This window comes from Erythrolamprus reginae, chromosome 3, assembly GCF_031021105.1.
Source record: "Erythrolamprus reginae isolate rEryReg1 chromosome 3, rEryReg1.hap1, whole genome shotgun sequence".
NCBI classification, from domain to species: Eukaryota; Metazoa; Chordata; class Lepidosauria; order Squamata; family Dipsadidae; genus Erythrolamprus; species Erythrolamprus reginae.
Genome location: NC_091952.1, coordinates 58,550,796 through 58,572,121, shown reverse-complemented (window position 1 = coordinate 58,572,121; position 21,326 = coordinate 58,550,796). Strand labels below are relative to the sequence as shown.

The following is a 21,326-nucleotide window of genomic DNA, read 5'->3' as shown; positions in this document are numbered from 1 at the left end:
CTCTTGTAATTCAGTGTTGGTTCCCCCCCCCTTCCCTTGCTCCTTCACTCCCTCCCTCCCTGTTCTTTAGTTTATTCTAGCCTAGGAACTGAGAAAATACAGGTCATCTCAGTCATTGGGAATACTTTTGCATATGACTGTATTCCAGGGCTGGGTTTATTCAGCTGGGGAATTCTCTGCACCTTTTCTTCTACCAACATATATATAATCTGCATCACTTTTGGATTTACTTCCCACTTATAAAAGACTGCAGCCTCCAGGGAAAACAGAGCACAGATGTGAGTAACCATCCATAAATTCAGTTGGAGGGATTAAGGGGGCAAATGAAAGAATGATAGAAAGATTATGGAGTTCAACTATCTTTTTCTTTTGCAAAAGATCTCATTTCACAAGAATATATAACAGTTGGATCTCCAATATCATATGGGGGGGGGGGGGAAGCTTTTTGAAGTAATAAACACAAACTCCATGCTGTTATTTTTGCATTTCTCTCTCTCTCTCTCTTTTCTTTGCCTGATGGAACATCTTTTTTGGTGCACAACTTTCACGAGATCTTAGATTAATTTAAGCATAGAGGTTATCAGCAATTCATCTAATATTCCTCAGTAGTTACTGAGAAGAAAAATGTGACTCAGTTTGGCAAGCTGCATCCTATCAAAAGACATTCTGTATTTTAAACATTCGGGGAAATGGATATGCATGCTATACATGAGGGAATTGCATGTAAGCCTGCAAAGCTGAGTTTACACACCAAGATAGATTTGCATTGGATATGCAATTGGGGTGTTTATTTTTTTTAAAAAAAACATTTGCTATCCAGGGTGAATTTTCTCTAAGGGCAATTTCAAGCAAAGTACAATCCTTGCAGTAAGTGTTACTGCAGTGCTTTCAAGAGATGTGGGAGAAAGAGGCAGAAAACACCAGGCTAGAAATTTATTTTTTTATTTTTTTTATTTTGTCCAATACACAATGAGGGTTTTAGTGGGTATATATCTATATACACATAGTAAAACACATGATGAAGGTTATAGAGGAGATATCATAGTAAAATATATCTAAGAAATAATAGAAAAGAAGATGTAGTAATAGAACATATCAGTGAAAGAATAGAAGAAGAGATATAGGAATAGAAGAAAGGTATAGGAGACATAGGAGAGCAATAGGACAGGGGAGAGAAGGCACTCTAGTGCACTTGTACTCGCCCCTTACTGACCTCTTAGGAATCTGGATAGGTCAACAATGGATAATCCAAGGGTAAAGTGTTGGGGATTTGGGGATGACACTATGGAGTCCGGTAATGAGTTTCACGCTTCGACAACTCGGTTACTGAAGTCATATTTTTTACAGTCAAGTTTGGAGCGGTTAATATTAAGTTTAAATCTGTTGTGTGCTCTTGTGTTGTTGTGGTTATGTTATTGTATTGTGTTGTTGTGGTTATGCTATTGGTGGTCATGGGGGAGGGGAGAGAAGCCAATGTTTCTCGCAGACGGAATTGCACCTCTAAGATATACAAATAAACTATGGGGAAAATTAAATGATCTGATCATATTCAGTATTGAAAGAATATTGAAGAGCAAAATAGGAATAAATGGTTCCTAGCTATGGAAACAGACCTTAGTTGGAAATGGCACCTGACAGCAAATCTTAGGAGCCTGTGCCTGGTTTCTTGTGAAGTGGCTTCAGATACAAAATTGATGGACCTGAACTGCCATACTGAGTATTTTGAGTTCTAACTGGCAAAAGCTATGTTTATACCTGGTCCGGAGTGAGATGCTTCTGGTTCACTTGTGTTTGTCGGTCGTTGGAGAACCAGTCGTAAAGGCAGCACAAAAATTATTTTCTCTATCACACAATACTAGGATGAGGAGGCACTCCCTAAAGCTCATAGGTAAGAAAGTGAGGACAAATAAAGGGAAATATTTCTTCACCCAGAGGGTCGTTGGTTTATAGAATTCACTTCCAGGAGAGGTCATGACAGCTGTCAACCTTGATAGCTTCAAGGCACGATTAGACAGATCCATGGATGCCAATTGTATCGGTGGTTATTGAAAAGAATGTCCAAGTGCCGCCTCTATGTTGGTTGAAACAGACAAGATTCCCTTGGGTACCATTTGTTGGGGGTCAAGGGAAAGGGAGGGTTTTTGCCTTCTCTTTCTGCTCAAGATCCCCATGGACAATTGGTGTGACACAGAATGCTGGACTCGATGGGCTTTGGCCTGATTCAGCGTGGCTCTTCTTATGTTCTTATGTACAAAGCCCGCCCACCCACTGGACACTGACATTTGGGTTCTTTTTCCCTCTGAGCATGCAAAGAGTGCTTTGCACTTGCACAGAGGATAAAAGAACCCAAATGGCAGCATCCAGGCAGAGCCTGGCATTGCCTTCAACCTACAGGTGCGAGCGAACCGGGAAGCATTTTACCCCAGTACCTGGTATTTTAAATCTATAAATATATGTTATGATCCTTTCCATGCAATGTACTTAAGTATATTGTTCTATGATTACTTCTCTGTATGTTTACACGACAAAGGAGTTTTATACCAGAGTGAGACAATATTATATAGTGCAGATAGATAAAATCCTTATGCAAAAGAATAAATGGTCACAGAATTAGCCTCAGAAACAATACTTTAGAGGCAAGCAGGAGAAAATGACATTCTCCTTCAGCCCTTTAAAAAACAGAAAGTTAGATTAGAGAAAAGATGAGTTGCAATTTACCAAGTGTTGAATTCTGTTATTTGAGGCTTTAACCTAGAGAGTTATTTTTGATCCCACTGTAGGTGTTAATTAATTCAACAGTGAAAGGTTCGTTATAAATGCACTGAGAATGATCACTGGATTTGTTTTTTTACACTTCAAAGTGACACACTGTTTTAAATTTGATTTCCCCCCTTATTTTCACTGCCATTATTTTGTTTTCCTCTTATAAATTAAAAAGGAAACTTCTTTGAGTTTGTTTCATGGGATTTCATGGATGTATTGATTGACACAATACATCCACAACAGCATTTTTGGGATTTTTGACCTACCCTATAGCTCTGTCCTCCATCTAAGTATTAACCCAGCCAAACCATTCCACTAAAGCCAGACAAAGTTAGCTTGTTTAAACATTTGATCTAATAACAGACAAATACATTGGAGATTGCTTTATTTTAACACTGTGTTATTTGGTGTTTTTTTCATTAAGAAGAAATGAATTTGATAACTGAACTGGCTTTTCCTAGCCACCCCCCCCCCCCCCCCAAAGTTTGGGTTGAAAATCCCAATTATTGCATTACTGTAAAGGCAAATTAAGTATACTGTAAGGGGGGAAAGTTCCACTAATATTTCAAAGTTTAAATCATTGTCCATCAAATTCATATGTATGTATACAGTACACAGTGGTACCTCGTCTTACGAACTTAATTTGTTCCATGATGAGGTTCGTAAATAGAAAAGTTTGTAAGATGAAACAATGTTTCCCATAGGAATCAATGTAAAAGCAAATAATGCATGCAATCCCAAAACTCACCCCTTTTGCCTTGCGCAGCTGGGAATCCCCACCTTCGGACTTCCATTGCCAGCCAAAGCACCTGTTCTTGCACTGCTGGGATTTCCCTGAGGCTCCCCTCGCTGGGAAACCCAACCTCTGGACCTCTGTTGCCAGCCGAAGCGCCTGTTCTTGTGCTGCTGGGATTTCCCCTCGCCTCCCCTCGCTGGGACTCAAAGCAGTGCCAGCAAAAATGAAGGAAATCCCAGCAAGGGGAGCCTCAGGGAAATCCCAGCAGCACAAGAACAGGCACTTCGACTGGCAACGGTGGGGTTTCCCAGCGAGGGGAGCCTCAGGGGAATCCCAGCAGTGCAAGAACGAGCACTTTGGCTGGCAATGGAAGTTCAGACGCAGGGATTCCCAGCGAAAGGAGGCTCAGGGGAATACCAGCGCTTTGGCTGGCAATGGAAGTCTGGAGACGGGGCATCCCAGTGGTGGCGGCTTGGGTGTGTAAGGTGAAAATAGTTTGGAAGAAGAGGCAAAAAAATCTTAAACACCAGGTTCGTATCTCGAAAAGTTTGTTAGAATAGGTGCTCTGTAGCGATGTTTTGAGGGTAGGAGTTGAAACAATTTGTGTCCAGGATGTGAGGGAGTCATTTGAGAGTAAAAGGGTATCTATTAAAGCAAATGTCCATTCAAACTGCCATAATTGATATTTGCATCAATTTACATGATTTACATATTTTTGTATTTCACATTATTTATCTGATTGGCAGACAAGACTTAAATGCCATCAATTGTTTGAACTTGTTTAGAAACAACAGGTTTGGTGTGTTATTTGGGGTGAAATTTCCACTGACGTTTTATCCATCCAAAACATGCTAAGTTTGTAAAACTGAGCCTTTATTGTACAGTAACTGAATTTAAAAATAAACAAACAAATGAAGAATGTAATTGATTGTTCTCTCAATCTTATACATTATAAACAGACTACTACTGCTTAAGGCCAGTTTCTGCCCAAGTTGTTAAGATCCATTTAAAATAAACCATTCACCCTAAGACAAGGTCTAATGAGTATTTGGAGCCAAAAGGCACTTTAATTGACCCAATAGCACATGTTAAGATCATATTATGGAAATCCTTGAAAAATTGTTGTCTTGGCTAATAGAAAAACACTCTTATCAGAAAGTAATTTGGTTTAAACACTTATTTGTTTGTTTGTTTGTTTGTTTGTTCGTTCGTTCGTTCGTTCGTTCGTTCATTCATTCATTCATTTATTTATTTGTATGATGCCCCTCTCCGGAGTCTCGGGGCGGCTAACAGCAATAATAAGACAGCATATAACAATAATCCAATATTAAAAACAATTAAAACCCATTATAATAAAAAAACAAACATACATACAGACAGACATACCATGCATAAAATTGTAAAGGCCTAGGGGGAAAGGGTATCTCAATTCCCCCATGCCTGGTGGCAGAGGTGGGTTTTAAGTAGCTTACGAAAGGCAAGGAGGATGGGGGCAATTCTAATCTCTGGGGGGAGTTGGTTCCAGAGGGCCGGGGCCGCCACAGAGAAGGCTCTTCCCCTGGGTCCCGCCAAGCGGCATTGTTTAGTTGACGGGACCCGGAGAAGACCCACTCTGTGGGACCTAACTGGTCACTGGGATTCGTGAAATTAAAATGAATTATTCCATTCATCCTGCATTTAGTTTTACAGTGATATAACATTCCCTTTGCAAAATAGGGGGAAAAAACAACAGAAGCACTAGACTTTGTTAGCATCAACAAAAACTATCAAGCACGTGCCAATTTATCTTCTCATTTTTGAAAACATGAAAAGTCTGGTGCTTTTTTTATAAACCATTATGTGATCTTTGGATACACAGCAGTATATAATCTGGGCTAATGCTTCTTCTGGTATAAATATCTCCGGGACCACCTTCTGCCGCACGAATCCCAGCAAACGGCTAGGTCCCACAGAGTTGGCCTTCTCCGGGTCCCGTCGACTAAACAATATCATTTGACGGGACCCATGGGAAGAGCCTTCTCTGTGGTGGCCCCAGCCCTCTGGAACCAACTCCCCCCAGAGATCATAATTGCCCCCACCCTCCTTGCCTTTCGTAAACTTCTCAAAACTCGCCTATATAATTTATGTATGGTGTGTTGTGTGCATGTTTTTTAAATTATGGGTTTTTAACTTCGTATTATTAGATTTGCATTGTACAGTACATTGTTTCTATCACTGCTGTAGGCCGCCCCGAGTCTACGGAGAGGGGCAGCATACAAATTTAATAAATAAATTAAATAAATAAATAAATAAATAAACCAATCTACTTCATGTAATGAAATGAGCTTTGGTTCCTGAGTGGATGGAATAATAAAAGTGCTATCTAAAAGGCCAGGGATTAGATATTATTGTCATAAACAGGGCTGTCTTTTGAAAAATACCTCACTGCCACATTTGTTTTTGCATGATTGGTTTAAATTTCTGTTCTACTGCATTTTTCTGGATTACATGTAGGAACCTTTTCCTTTATCTTACCTGCAATAGCTGCATGCCAACTTGGTGGGAACCCCAGTTACACACATGTATTTGCTTACATCTTTAAAGCCACTTAATTTCTTCCATTTTAAAGAGGAAAAAAAAAATCCTGTCTGGGAAGAAAGCATTCAGCCTGAGCCTGCTTATGCTCACAGGGGGACATTGGAGCAGCTGCTGCTTGCTGTAAGCATAAGCAGCTGGGTCCATTTCTCCCTAACCTCATTTACATACTTGTCAGCTGTTCAGAACAAGACAGGAAAAAAAATAATCCCTTCGCTTGTCATAGGAGTTTGCAATTTTGACTGTGCCCTAATTAGTGCGCTGTTTCCTGGGGCTCATAGCTCACTGTTGTGCTTGCACCAGGCAGCAGAAATTTATGGGAGATGAAATACAGGTGTGAATGAACCTGGTAGACAAGAAATAGGGGCTTCGAAGGAGGGGCCCAAGAGAGAAGCCAAGTTGATTGGAGCAAAATCTTCACAGCTGATCTGCATGGAATTTTGGAGCTGCAAGAACAAAAGGAATAATTGTAACTTATCTTATTATTTAGGATCAATACCCAGCAGATTAAAAAATGGAGGATTAAATGAGAAGACCCATTAAAAGGTATGTATATTTGTATATCTGTAGAGTAAAGGGGACAACTTCCTCTATATTTTAAGCCTTCCAGATCAGTATAATGCCCAGAGCCAGAGGTTATAGGAGCTGAGGCCTAACCAGTGATGGGCTCCTATGGCTACGGTCAGGTACGTAGAACTGGTAGGAAAATTTTGGTCAGGTATGCAGAACCAGTAGAAAAATTTTGAATTTTTTTCTTTTTTCCCCTTCTGGGCTCTGGGTATGTTTTTCCTATCACAGTAGGAAAGGTTGAATGTGTATAATTTTAGAAGAGCTGTGTGTGTGTGTGTGTGTACATACACATACAGTTTATATAGTAGATATGCCTGTGTATAATATGTATGTACATATATGGCATATATACATAGAATTAAATAGTATGTTTTGGATGTTCAGTAATAGTAAATAAATAGGGAAATTGTATCTCTTTGAGACGAGGAGAGGCCAGGCACCCTAACCCTAACCCAAACCCTTGACGTGAATGACGTCAAGTTGGCCACCTTTAAGCCAGTCACATGACCTTTAAGCCACCCCAATCACAGGATCATCAAGCCACTTCCACCTGGTCACAGGGATGGCAAGCCACACCCACAAAATAAGCCATGCCCACAGTGTGGTAGTAAAAACATTTGCAGCCTTTCACTGGGTCTCACATTAGTATTTGATGGGCTCTAGGCCAGTGTTTCCCAACCGTGGCAACTTGAAGATATCTGGACTTCAATTCCCAGAATTCCCCAGCCAGCATTTGCTGGCTGGGGAATTCTGGGAGTTGAAGTCCAAATATCTTCAAGTTGCCAAGTTGGGAAACACTGCTCTAGGCTATAGTACTAGTTTGGTGTAGTGGTTAATGCATCAGACTAGAAATTGAAAGATCATCAGTTCTAGCTGGTACAAAGCCAGTGACATGATCTTGAACTAGTCACTAGTCAGCTCTAAGAAGGAGACAATAGCAAACCACTTCTGAAAACAACTGGCCAAGAAAGCTGTTGAGCATTTTCTAGGAAAGTCTCCAATTGAACAGAGATGATGGGAAAAGTTAAAGATAGTAGAAAAGTTAGCTGTAGGGCAAAGAGATGCATCAATGAAATTCTCAAGCCCCTTGAAATCTGCATCCCAATGTCTGAACATTGAAACTTTCTTATGTTTTGTTGCAGTATACATGGATTACTAAGCAGATGTTTCCCTGTCCCTGAGATGGAAGTGCCAAGCATCAAGGACTTTCAGTGGAAAACCCTAGCACCCTTGCCCAGCCCAAGAGTCTATTCTTCCTTGGTAGAGGCTGGTGGACAGGTGTTTGCCATTGGGGGCTGTGATGACAATGGTGTGCCAATGGACAGCTTTGAAGTGTATTCCCCAGAAGCAAACCAATGGAATTCTCTGCCTCCGATGCCTACAGCCAGGGCTGGGGTAGCAGTAGCTACACTGGGCAAGAGGATAATGGTGATTGGAGGTGTAGGAGCCCATCAGATGCCTTTGAAGATTGTGGAGATGTACAACATAGATGAGGGCAAGTGGAAGAAAAGAAACTCTTTGAGAGAAGCCTCGATGGGCATTTCTGTGTCAGTAAAAGGCAAGAAACTTTTTTTAAAAAAAAAATGAAGTGTGCAATAGAAATAACTTTAATTTTGAAGGAAGTATCCTGTCCTTGGAGATATTTTTGTTTGTAATTGGTGGGATTAATGCTTTTTTGTCATATGCAGAAGCCTAGTCTAGTCAGCAAGAAACTATTAACTTCAGTATTGTCTGAGTTCGACCCTTTCACCTGAATTGTTGGAATAACCATCAATGAATTGCTCTGATTGAGTTCTTGGTGGTTTTCAACCATCTGGCCTAGAACCTGCTGTGAAGTCTGTCTTGTAACTGGACTATGTCTTGACCTTTTCTTCTTTCTCTTTTTAAACCCACACGCAGCCAGGCACATTCTGTATTCCTGCCAAATATGGAAGTTGTTCATTCTGTTTGGCTTGGTGAAGTTTTTACAGCTCTCAGAGGGCAGATAAATCGGTGCTTTCTAGAGTGTGTGACAGGCTGAAGGTTTTTGCAAAGCCTGGAGTGCCAAGATCACTCACTAGGAATTTATATGGGAAGGTGAATGGGTGCAGTGGAGCGTCAATCTTTTTTCCCTTCAGTATTTTTACCCTCACATTACAACCTGCTTTTGAATGCATTTTAGGTGGCTATTTGCGCTGGAAAGTATCAAATTGCTGTTATGAAATAGAAAGCAAAACAAGCATTTACCTGCTTAAATGGGAGCTTGACTGCGGGAAAGATGTGGTTTAGAGAAAGAAGCACTTGTTGGAATTTAGCCAAGCGCAATGAACACCCATTTATCTTTGTTGTTCTGTATGTGAACAACTCTTACTAGATGGACTAAAGTCATAAATAAATTTATGGCAAAACTTGGTGGAAGTTTTACTTTTAATGCAGTAGTCAGGCTGTATGATCTGTGGAACATGGTAACAACGAATGTGTTCCCATTCAGGGATTATTCTGATTTTACATTTAAAATGCATGGATTGCAGCTCAGATATACACTGCTCAAAAAAAATAAAGGGAACACTTAAAAAACAGAATATAACTTCAAGTAAACCAAACTTCTGTGAAATCAAACTGCCCTCTTAGGAAGCAACACTGATTGACAATCAATTTCACATGCTGTTGTGCAAATGAAACATTCAATCAGAATATCAGTTCTAGGATGTGTTCTTTGAGTGTTCCCTTTATTTATTTTGAGCAGTATATTTCTGCCTAATAACTTTGCCCTTAAATCTCCACATATACAATGAGATCCTGGCCTGCTGAAACTCTAGCACCAATTTCATATTTCGTTTCCTTTTCTCTTCCTGTTCCAGACTACCGAATCTATGCAGCTGGTGGAATGGGAGCAGATCTACGTCCTCACAATTATATGCAACATTATGATATGCTAAAAGACATTTGGGTGTCCTTGGCAACCATGCCTACACCCCGATATGCTGCCACCTCCTTTCTGCGGGGCACCAAGATCTATGTTCTGGGTAAGAGTACCCCTCAAGCATCTTCCCATTTTGCAGCTAACGCTAACCCTTGCTTCAATTTGTCTCCACATACATAGCTCAAGAGCCTGTTTTTTCTTTCTCAGACAGCTGCTTAAAATATACAGTGCTGGAAATGTTCTTTGAACAAAAATGTCTGAACAGTAACTGTCAGATTTTCTGCTGAAGCCACAGACTTGTGGCTGTATCTCTCCCTTATAGAGTAAAGAAATATTGCAATATTGTGAGATTAAGGAGAAAAAACCCACAAATAGGCTCTTGGGAAAAAAAATACTGACATTTGTGACATTTCAAAATCACCAGTCACAAATAAAATAAGAATCAGCAAACAGTGTATCCACCTGTTTCAGTTATTATTGATGACATCTGTGGCAGAAAATGTAATATTAGTTATGTCTCCAGAAAGGTAACAACTATAGAACCAATTATTAGTCTTGTTTCTGCAAAAATAAGAACTCTTTTTAAAAAACTACTTAATGTAAGATTTAATTTGTCCTTCAGTTTACTATGTCCTTCAGTTCTACCAACTTCAAGAGAAACTGGAAAGACTTAATGTTTTTTGCACCCAGTGTTTAGCTAATTTATTTATTTATTTATTTATTTTATTTATTGGATTTATATGCCGCCCCTCTCCGAAGACTAGGGTCTACTGTCACATGTTCAGATTGTATACTTCAAACCACCTCTCTGTGGTCCAGAGTAGTCCTCCAGGTAATTCCATCACAATTGCCCCTTGCTACCTCTACCCTACATCCCAAGGATCACAAATTATTATTATTATTATTGTTGTTGTTGTTAATTAGATTTGTATGCCGCCCCTCTCCGAAGACTCGGAGCAACTCACAACAAGAAAACAGTACAAATCCAATACTTAAAAACAATTTATAACCCCTTAATATAAAAAACAGTCATACATCTCAGATAAACCATACATAAAACGGAAACAGCCCAGGGGAATCAGTTTCCCCATGCCTGACAGGAGAGGTGGGTTTTAAGGAGTTTGCGAAAGGCAAGGAGGGTGTGGACAATCCTAATCTCCGGGAGGAGTTGATTCCAGAGGGTGTGGCCAGCACAGAGAAGGCTCTTCCCCTGGGCCCCGCCAGACGAAAGTCCTCGAAACCTCACCTCCGGACCTCTGTGTTTTTGCGATGCTGCGATTTCACTGAGGCTCCCTCGCTGGGAAACCCCACCTCCGGACTTCCGTTGCCAGTGAAGCACCCATTTTTGCACTGCGAGATTCCCCTGCAGCATCACAAAAACATGGAAGCCTGGAGGTGGTGTTTCCCATGGAGGGGAGCCTCAGGGGAATCCCAGCAGCGCAAAAATGGGTGCTTTGGTGGCAACGGAAGTCTGGAGGCAGGGCATCCCAGTGGCGGCGGTGGGTTTGTAAGGTGAAAATAGTTTGTAAGAAGAGGCAAAAAAATCTTAAACCCTGGGTTTGTATCTCAAAAAGTTTGTATGATGAGGTATCACTGTATATCAATACATGATACATACAAAATTGAATTCAAATATTGATAATATAGCTAATAGAAAGCATTTGGAGACTGCAGTATCTCCTCTACATCCAACATACATGTATCTACTTTCTGCAAGGATTAAATCAAAGGGTGGTAAGATCTGAGCAGAATGAAATAATGAAAGGCATTACTATTTTGAACTAGCAGTTTTCAATCTAAGACAGAAAAAAGTTATGTTCTAAAGTTTCTAGTGGGCCAGATCTTCTGTGATCTGCAACAGGAAATTTATCACCCTCCTCATAAGTCATGATATATAATATGCAAAGGTTAGTTCTTGGTCCCCCGAGCCAGAAAATCCCACATTTTTCCCTGGCATTGTCATCTATCTGCAATACAGGCAATTTTGATGAACAAGCAAGTAAGTAAGTAAGTCGTCTTCTTAATTAATAGATGCAAATTTTGTCAACTTTTTATACACTTCAGTATGGTCTTAAAATGAGAGTATGCTATTCACATCCTTACCAGAGCTAACACACTGTACTGAGTACTAAGGCCTGAATAGATAAGTACTGGCTGGGGAAATATGGGACTTGGTCCATACCTCTTAGAGCTGTCCAATTTGAAAATGAGCAGACAATAGTTATGAACCTTCCTGCAAGGGGAGAGCAAGTGAGTTTTTAAAAAGTTACTAAAGTAGTTACATAAACAGAACTTGCACTAAAGAGCCTTCTGGCTCTCTTTTGTTCATTCTTCCTGCAGCTTCGTAATCATGCTTAATCCTTCTTGGATGATTTTAAAGCAGATATATTTCCTGCAAATCTCAAGATCTCCCAGATGTGCTGACAGCTCCCTCTCATTTTTTTTACTTTTTATTGCTCCCTTTTGGCTCCAGTTCTGTGTTGAGGGAGTGATTATCCATCATGCTTTGATCATCGTTTTGGTTAAGGCCAATTGTAAATATAAAAGATATAAAAATATCACCCCTAGCACACACACCCAACAGATCAGAAAATAAAATTGATATTTATTTATTTATTTATTAGATTTGTATGCCGCCCATCTCCGTAGACTCGGGGCGACATACAGATATATTATCAAAGATTAAAATGTTGCTAATCAAAATGTAATATTGTATAAAATGGACAGATTGGTGGAAGCTACTATGATATGCTTAATGATCATAAGTGTAATCTTGAAGAAAATATGCAATACTTATGAAGCATAATTGATAAGACATCTATGGAATAAATTTATTATCCTACAACATCATATTGTTGTTGTTTTTGCTGTTGTTGTTAGTTGCGAAGTCATGTCCGACCTATCGCAATCCCATGGACTATGTTCCTCTAGGCTTTCCTGTTCTCTACCATCCTCTGGAGTCCATTTAAGATCACACCTACTGCTTCAGTGACTCCATTCAACCATCTCATTCTCTGTTGTCCCATTCTTCTTTTGCCCTCAATCTTTCCCAGCATTAGGCTCGTCTACTTTGGTGGCCAAAGTAGTCGAGTTTCATCTTCAGGATCTCACCTTCTAAGGAGCAGTCAGGGTTGATCTCCTCTAGGACTGACCAGTTTGATCGCCTTGAAGTCCAAGGGACCCGCAGGAGTCTTCTCTAGCACCATAGTTCAAAGGACTCAATTCTTTGGAATTCAGCATCACATACTTTATGCCAAATATTTAGAGAATAGTTTGTCTGATTTATGAAGTTTATGAATAACAGTTCTAAGGGTAGTCATAATGATCAGTTCTGATATGTTAGCTTTATAACTGAAATGTTGAAGAATAGCAGAAAAATCTGTTCAGATGACTGACTAGCCAGAGAAAATTGCTTAAGGAGGAGTAATTCTTCTTCCAAATATTTCATAGATATTTCCTGAAATAAAATAAAATAAAAGCAGAAGTCTCCAACCTTAGCAACTTTAAGAATCGCGGACTTCAATTCCCAAAATTCCTCAGCCAAAAAAGGAATTCTGGGAGTTGAAGTCTACAATCCTTAAAGTCGCCAAGGTTGGAGACCTCTGAATAAAAGGACATAAAACTGAGTTGGTTTTTCAGTAGCCCAGAGAATCCCCTCAATTCTGATAGCATCTCTTTACCTGATTTTCCTCAGTTCCCATCCTCTGCTGCTTTCAAAATGATAAAACAAATAATAATATTGGGATAAAGCCAAGCTGATCTTTCACTACAGTATCTGCTTTTCTTTACTGAAGGTGGAAGGCAGTCCAAGTATGCTGTGAATGCCTTCGAAGTCTTTGATATTGAGACCAGATCTTGGACCAAATTCCCCAACATTCCCAGCAAAAGAGCTTTCTCCACCTTTGTTTGCACAGAAAACAACATCTTTAGCCTTGGGGGATTGCGGCAGGGCAGATTGTACCGTCAGCCCAAGTTCATGAAAAATGTGGATGTCTTTGACATCGAGCAAGGTGAGTCTTCTCTGATTTCCTTCCAGATTCAATGGGGCTAGGCATTAAGATGGAGGAGGACAAGCTTTTGATGACACACTTGTTATAACTAGCAAAATGATCCCTCTGTTTCTCTGTGGTTTGCTGTGGATATTCACATGGGAAGATTCTGAAAGCATAAAAAGTGGTTGTATCAGTAGTGGGTTTCTCTTATCTTCTCTACCAGTTTGGAAGTGTGTGTGTCATGTTGGAAATTTGCACTTTGCATATATGCATCACATCCAGGTACTGACCCTCTGTGTAAGGGTAGAAGCCTTTGAGCATGTGCAGAGGGGTTTTTTTGCCCGCCGGTTTGAAGCAGGGAACTGGTTTAGGGGTATGGCAAGCCAGCCATCACTAGCGGTTCGGTGAACAGGGCCAAATTTCCACCACTGGCTTGCATGAACTGGTCTGAACTGGTAGCAACTCACCACTCAGCTTTATGTAAATAATGAACTGAAGGTTGCTTACCCAAGCCTTATAATGGATGTATGATCTGTGTTCCCTGGTTTGCATTTAACTTCTACAAAGTTTAAGATCTATCCTATTGATCCCAAATAAATTACTGCCAAATTGCCATTATTTAAATTGTTACTTCAAACTGGGGAGAAAAGGGAAAATTGCTAAATACATGAAGAATAAATATATGAAATGTATTTATCATTAATATTAATTTTAATTAGAATACCATGTATTTCCATTCTGATTCCTACTTGTCTCTAGCAAAACACAAAAAAGGACAAAGCATCCCACTTCCCCAAATGTTATGCATCTCTGATGTAGTAAGGGAATTAAGGCATGTAATGTAGAAGTAAATCTATTTACTATTACTAGTAAATATTTATTAATACTATTTACTATTAAAATATTTGTCTGATTTATGAACGTGAATTGAAGCTTTTGATTTCACAACCCATGTTGAATCAAGTTGTATACTGATCCCTAAATATTTGAGATCTAAATTATGCCATCTAAGTTATATCTTCAAACCAGGTATTTGCATTGCAAGGCCTTCATTAGTCAAAGTGATAACAAATGTAATTGTTTAAGTAGCAAATGTTTTTATTCAGCTTGCTGACTTGATTGTCCCTTCAAGGATTTTGAGAATCTTATTTATAGCAAAAATAGCTTCTCCAGGTGCCAGAAAACTCATTGTTCCAATTGTACTGCCAATTGTTCCTAAATTTATATTAAGCTTTAAAGTTCAGGTGTAAAACCTGTATGTGAAATTCACAAGTCCAGAAGTCAGTTTTAACTTAATGGAGGAGATGAGTCTGTGGAGAAATGAAGCAATTTATCATCTTACTTTGAACAGTAACTACCCACCAGAGAAAAGGCCCCACATATTATTGAGTTAATGGAGGGGAGCAGCCTTTTATGAGATTCTCTTGAACTTCAGATTGTCATGCTTTTCTAATGCCATGGGCTCCAAATTTGCCGAAACCCAGGAAGAGTTGGATGTGGAATGTTAACTTTTATATGTTAATGAATGTTAATATTTTAGAGCTGTGGGTGGAATTTTACTGGTCATTGGGATAAGGAGATGCTACTTATTTGATTTGCCTAGTGTTAAGAAAAAGGGACAGTGTGATGGCTCAAAGATTGGGCTGTTGTCTGGAAAGCCAGCAGACCAGGTTCAAGACCTGAGCATCACATGATGGATGGGGTGAGCTCCCATCCTTGACCCATCTCCTGCCAACCTTGCGGTTCAAAAGTATGCAAATGCAAGTAGATATTTAGGTACCATTTTTATGAGAAGGTAAAAACACTCTATGAGGTCATACTGGCCACATGACTGCAGAAATGCTTCGGATAATACTGACTCAATGGCCTTGAAATAGAGATGAATACTGACCCCATAGTCAGCAGCGACTAGGGCCATATAACCCACAGGGACCACTTTACCTTTTTCTCTTCTTTTTGGCTAAGAGATGGTTATAAGATGAAGAGTTTTATATTTATTAATTAAGAGAAGATGAGATTATCAAATATTTTATATTTGTTGTGATGAAGGTGGCAAACTGCTTTTTTTAAAAGAGGGGTTCTTTTTACTTTCTGCCCTTGCACTTTTAAAACTTTTTTTTCTTTTTTTAGTTTGCATTATGTTTTATTGTTGCTTCTAAACAATTTATTAAAATTATTATTTAAAAAAGAAACCCAGGATAAGCTGTATGTTGGTTCTCCCCAGTCCTCAGCAAACTGGTATCTTTCCTCAGGCCTTTCTCAAAGGAGTAGAATTTCTCAAGTAATAGTATATATATTCAATGGGGTTGACTAAACAGGGTCCCTACGTTGCTGCACTATGTTACTATAATAATTTCCCCAGAAAACAATGTCAAGATTTGTATATCATTGCATTCTGCAGAAGTTACAATGGCAAAGGGCGGGAATGCAACTGAAAAACTTGGTGATCATGATTCGGGTCTGTACCAAGCAGTAAAACAAGCATAAAGAAGGAGGGAAATATGAGCACACAGATATATATCAGTGGTAAAATCTATTGAGCTAAAGACCTCTAACATGTTATTAGATATGAAAAAGGTCAAGATCATTTAGTAACACAGGTCTACAAAAATATTTTTTGTAATCATCACAGTTAACCTTAGACTTTTCTGAATCATTTTTTTTTGTTCTGATTTCAAAAATATATCTAGTTTTTCTGTAGCAGGTATAGTTTCCCCAGAGCAGCATCATTATTAAAAGGCATAGGAAATATACTGGCGACATTAAGAAAACAGTAATTACCACATACATTGAAAATTTAGAAATAACGTAATAACAAAAAATGCTTCTATACCAGAAACTTTATGTGATAGAGCAAAAGTAAGCATATTTTTGTAATCAGCACCTCAAACGCCACAAAACAGACATATTGCCTTTGCTGATTATTTTTTTGTGTTGACCAATGTAATGAATTAGGTTAATTTTCAGGGGGCTGGATGAAGATCGATCGCTCATTTTTTCTGAAGAAACGACGGGCAGATTTCGTTTCTGGCTATTTAAAAGGAAGAATTGTTGTTGCAGGAGGACTAGGTGAGGATTCCCTCCCCCCATCCCTTCAAAGTGAATTCCAGTTTGAACTATATTTTCCTGAAAAAGTTACTTCCAGTTTTCTTTATGTTGTGAGTAAGAAATAGGCCTGTCCATGAGTCTACCTCAAAACCTTTCCAATGCAGAGGTGGTCATTACATAATGTAACAACCTGTTCACACAGGACTGGAAATGTGGGTGCATGCATCATTCACGCATATGCACGGCCTTCCATGCATGCACAAGGCTCCAAAAACACAGTGATATACGATCAAAATAGCACCAGGGCGGATAGTCAGAGCCTCCCACTAGACCAGGGGTCCCCAAACTTGGCCACTTGAAGACTTGTGGACTTCAACTCCCAGAATTCTCCAGCCAGCTATGCTGGCTGGAGAATTCTGGAAGTTGAAGTCCACAAGTCTTCAACTGGCCATGTTTGAGGACCTCTGCACTAGATAGAACTACTGGTTCATCTGAACCAGTCTGAACTGGCAGCAGCCCACCACTGCTCCAATGAGTCCTGCTCTCATTAGTGACCTCCTTTGCCCATTCCATGCCTTTGGAACCAATCAGGAAGCAGTTAGTTTGGGAATGCATAAAGCTTTGCCATCATTAATTCTCTGAATTCCTTCCTAACCGTGAAACTCATAGGGTGCAATTCAGAGAATATAAATTAGGCATACAAATCTAAATAATAATAATAATAATAATAATAATAATAATAATAATAATAATAATAATAATAATAATAATAATTATTTAGATTATTATTATTATTATTATTATTATTATTATTATTATTATTATTATTATTATTATTATTATTATTATATCTGAATAGAAAGTCACAAACGTCAGATAAATATGTCTAGGCAGCAGACGATGGATTAGAAAAAGTGATTATTCTAGGTAAGGTTGAGGAAAATAGAAAAAAATGGATGGATGGATGAAATTTCCTTAGAAGAGGTTTGTATTATTATAAAAGTCCGTGTGTCAAGCATATCTTTACCTCTACAATTATCAGGAATAAAACTTGACTTAGTAATGCTGAACTAAATCCATTACAGTATAGCTAAAATATTCACACTTCCAAAATGAACTGAAAAATTGCCAGTACTGTATATGGTTTTATTGTGTAAAGTTAAGGGTCTGGGAAGAGAGAAATACAGGATTTAAAATTGAAAAATTAGAAAGAGTTAAAACAAAGAATAAATAAATCCACACAAAACTACGTGGACACCTATGAGAGCCAAAATATCTGAATAAATGTTTAAATTCACAGTTATTTGTGCAGCTCTGAATATGATAAGGTACAACAACCAAAACTATATTCAGGGATATGTGTTTTTGTGCCTTTATTTATGTTCTGTCGAGCTCTCTGGTAGAATCCTCCCAAAAATTCACAGGTACAAATTTCAGACACACACACGTTTGAAAATTCAAAACAATGTTCTTTATAATGAAAATTCACTTAAACCAAGCACTCTTTTGGTATAGCAAAGAGCACTCATCTCCAAAAAAACTGGTAATTTGTACAAGTCCCTTATCAGTTCTGTGATACTTAGCTTGCAGCTGTGAGGCAATTCACAGTCCTTCTTCTTTCACAAAGTGAAACACACTTTGCCCTGGTGTGGTTTCAAAGTGGGGAAAATCAGCACACAAAAGGTCAAAGTCAGTAAAGCAGGCACGAAATACAAGGATCAGATAATCCTCCACAATGGCCAAACCCACAGGCTGCTATTTATAGCAGCCTCACTAATTACCACAGCCCCACCCATCCACAGGTGGCCTAATTTTCTTTGATAATTATCTCTCAGTTGTTGTTGCCTATGCATCACTCTCCGCATGCGTGGCTGTATCATTAACTCTTGTTCTGAATCCAAGGAGGAGCTAGATAATTGATATCCTTCTGAGCTGTTTGCCACACTCTCCTCCTCCCTGTCACTCATGTCTTCTTGGTCAGAGGAGCCTTCATCAGCAGATTCCACCGGGAGCAAAATAGGCCTGCGGCATGTGGATGTCTCCCCCACATCCACAGTCCTTGGGGCAGGAGCTGGGCCAGAGCTAACCAGAACAATTTATATCACAGCTGAAGGAGGAAATCACCTTTTCCTGAAACTGTTCTCTGCACGCAATATGGCATGTAATCAATTCTGTTTTCTGTCTAGGTCTAGGAGAATAACAGCACTAGAAATGCAGCTGATTCAACTTGTTTTCTGTGATTTCTCAAAATCAATTAGTTAAGAAACAGCAATAATCTCTCCAAAAATTATGGTTCCGACAGCGATTTTTTCAAGTTTGAGAACTTGAAGATGTGTGGACTTCAGCTCATAGAATTCCAGGCTGTAATGGGGTCAACCAGACTGGCTGAGGAATTTGGACAGGTGAAATCCACACATCTTCAAGTTTTCAAGCATATATGCCAAAGGATATATTTGCTCCAAATATGTATACATAAATACACACACAAACACATATACATGAATATCCTTCTTTTTAAAATCAGTGATCATTGGATGGCTTTGGAATTCTGTGTGTTTTTTAATCCATCTGTCATCATATTTTTCTCTAACCAGGAAACCAGCCAACTGTTCTGGAATCTGCTGAGGCCTTTCATCCTGGAAAGAATAAATGGGAAAGTTTACCACCTATGCTTACTCCACGGTGTGCTTGCTCCACCATCGTGGTAAAAAACTGCCTTCTAGCAGTAGGTGGAGTGAATCAGGGTTTGAGTGACGCAGTAGAAGCATTATGTGTCTCCGATTCCTAGTTGGCATGTCATTGGATGCTCACCATTCACAGTGATCTACAGACTAAGAAATAGCTCCGCAGCCTTTAAAGCTGGGCCAGTGTCTTTGGTATGTGAAGAGTTAACACTTTTCCTTCACCATCTCTTTGCACTGCCTTGCTTTCCTCTAATTTCTTTCATAGTGTCCTTTGGAGACAACAAATTCTCGCTCCATGTAGCTGCACAATTTTGTGGTTCTGTCAGCTGGCAGAAGCTCACTCCTAGGATGATGTAATTTCTTCAAGCATTATGGAGCATCACTGACTCATGAGTTTATAGGGCCACTATCAACTCTGGATGGCTGAAAACCAGGCCAGTTTTGTAATGGAGCAGTCAAGGTGGGTAGTCTAACAAGAAGTTTCATCCAAGGATGAGGAACCACACCATCTAAGACTGTGAGAAGATTTGCCTTCCTCTCAAATATCATACATTAGTAACAATGGTTGAACAAAATCGTTAAGATCAGGTACTTTTCGAATAGCAGCAATGGAAACAAAGAAGGGGATCTGACAGAGCTAGAGTACAGCGTGCCCCAGCATTCCTGAGCTCTTAAATACTGCCATTATGATAATGAATTTCATGTTTTTCTGTAGGGAAAAACTTGAAGCGTTCGTAGTCTTCAAAATTCCCTACTGCGATGTTGGACATACAGGCATTCAAAGCATCTCGCATGAATGTCTTCTAATCATGCAGTGAAGTCACCTTGATTTGCGTGAGAGCAACAAACATATTAGCAGTATATTCTGTCATTAGGATAGCGGATTGTTTTATCCAAGGGTCTGAAAACAAAAGATTATAGGTAAAGAATCAATTTCAGGAGAAGAATGTCTCTGTCCCAGAAACCAAGATATTTCTCCCTTCCATCAACTTCCCTTCCTTCCTCCCTCCCTCCGCTCCCCTCTCCTCCCCTTCCTCTATGTGTACCTTTCACACATTCTTCAACTCCACTGTTGGTTCCATCTAAGGCACGCAAAGTGTGGTTGAGTTTAATATAATTGATGTCTGAGTAGCAGGGAAGTTATGGACTTGGCTCATAGCCACTTTCACATGTCCCATAGCAACAGTAACATTTGGGTGCAGTCTTACCTGTCTTTCTTTTTTTTAAAAAAAAATCTGTTTCATATATTGTTTATCATACTTAACCTGCAGGTTGAAAATTATTGATCAGATCTGGTTAGTTATTAACAAGCAACACAATAAAAATCTATGTTCATATTGTAACTTAAATAATTCCTATGGGCTGCTAGTGTCCGGTTCTTATATAGAAAAAAAAATAGAGCTTAACGTTTACAAGAATACTATTCTTAGTTTTGATTTTGCTTCCATAGAGCAATCATACATATACACAAGGTTTTTTTCTGCACTGCAGCCTTAAGCTGCTTAGCTCTTCTGTACATACTATCTGGAAATGAAACAAGCTTAAGAAATCCATTTTCAAATTTCAATCTTTCGTCCTCTTTGGTTATACTGATGACCGGGTGTCTTATTTGTATTGTAGTTACCACTGGCCCAGATTGATAGAATCATAGTTCCCTCTAAGCTGAGCAGTGAGCAATCACTCACTTAAAAATCATCATCAACTCAGAGTTTTCCAAACCTGCCCAGAAGCCGAGAGGGAAAGAGTGAGAGGGAAGGGGAGAGAGAGGAAGAGAGAGAAACAGATAGAAAAAAGAGAGGAAGGAAAAGAGAAAGAAAAAGAATGGGAGTAAGGAAGAGAGAAAGAAAATCAAAATCTAGTTTGAAACTAGCTCAACTATTTAAGTGGCATTTTGATATTGATAGAGTTGCCCTATTATGAACTCACTGTTATAGACACACAGTACAGTATTTTATTTTGAAATTCTCTGAGGCAAAACAGGGTGGGTTTTTTATTTATTTGTTTGTTTGTTTGTTTGTTTGTTTATTTATTATTTCTGTGCCACCCAGTCCTGAAGG

At 39.1% G+C, this 21,326-nt stretch overlaps 1 protein-coding gene across 2 annotated transcripts; it reads left to right on the top strand.

Moving 5' to 3' along the window:
• The first annotated feature begins 213 nt into the window (after positions 1 to 213).
• KLHDC8A (kelch domain containing 8A) lies at positions 214 to 20,621 on the top strand. Of its 2 annotated transcripts, XM_070748896.1 has the most exons (7): positions 214 to 278; positions 6,564 to 6,619; positions 7,786 to 8,201; positions 9,484 to 9,648; positions 13,340 to 13,555; positions 16,505 to 16,606; positions 19,180 to 20,621. In XM_070748896.1, exons 2-7 carry the CDS (start codon positions 6,600 to 6,602, stop codon positions 19,371 to 19,373), a joined length of 1,113 nt encoding a protein of 370 aa, XP_070604997.1. In that variant the 5' UTR covers positions 214 to 278; positions 6,564 to 6,599; the 3' UTR covers positions 19,374 to 20,621. The 2 variants fall into 2 exon arrangements, with proteins under 2 accessions (XP_070604997.1, XP_070604996.1); XM_070748895.1 differs by lacking the exon at positions 214 to 278 and having other exon boundaries at positions 6,168 to 6,619.
• The last annotated feature ends 705 nt before the right edge of the window (positions 20,622 to 21,326 follow it).

Excerpts from the sequence above, each read along its gene's own strand:
- KLHDC8A (XM_070748896.1), top strand. The coding sequence starts at position 6,600 with ATGAGAAGACCCATTAAAAG. Across the intron at positions 8,202-9,483 it reads CATTTCTGTGTCAGTAAAAG|ACTACCGAATCTATGCAGCT; the intron begins GCAAGAAACTTT and ends TTCCTGTTCCAG. Across the intron at positions 9,649-13,339 it reads CACCAAGATCTATGTTCTGG|GTGGAAGGCAGTCCAAGTAT; the intron begins GTAAGAGTACCC and ends TCTTTACTGAAG.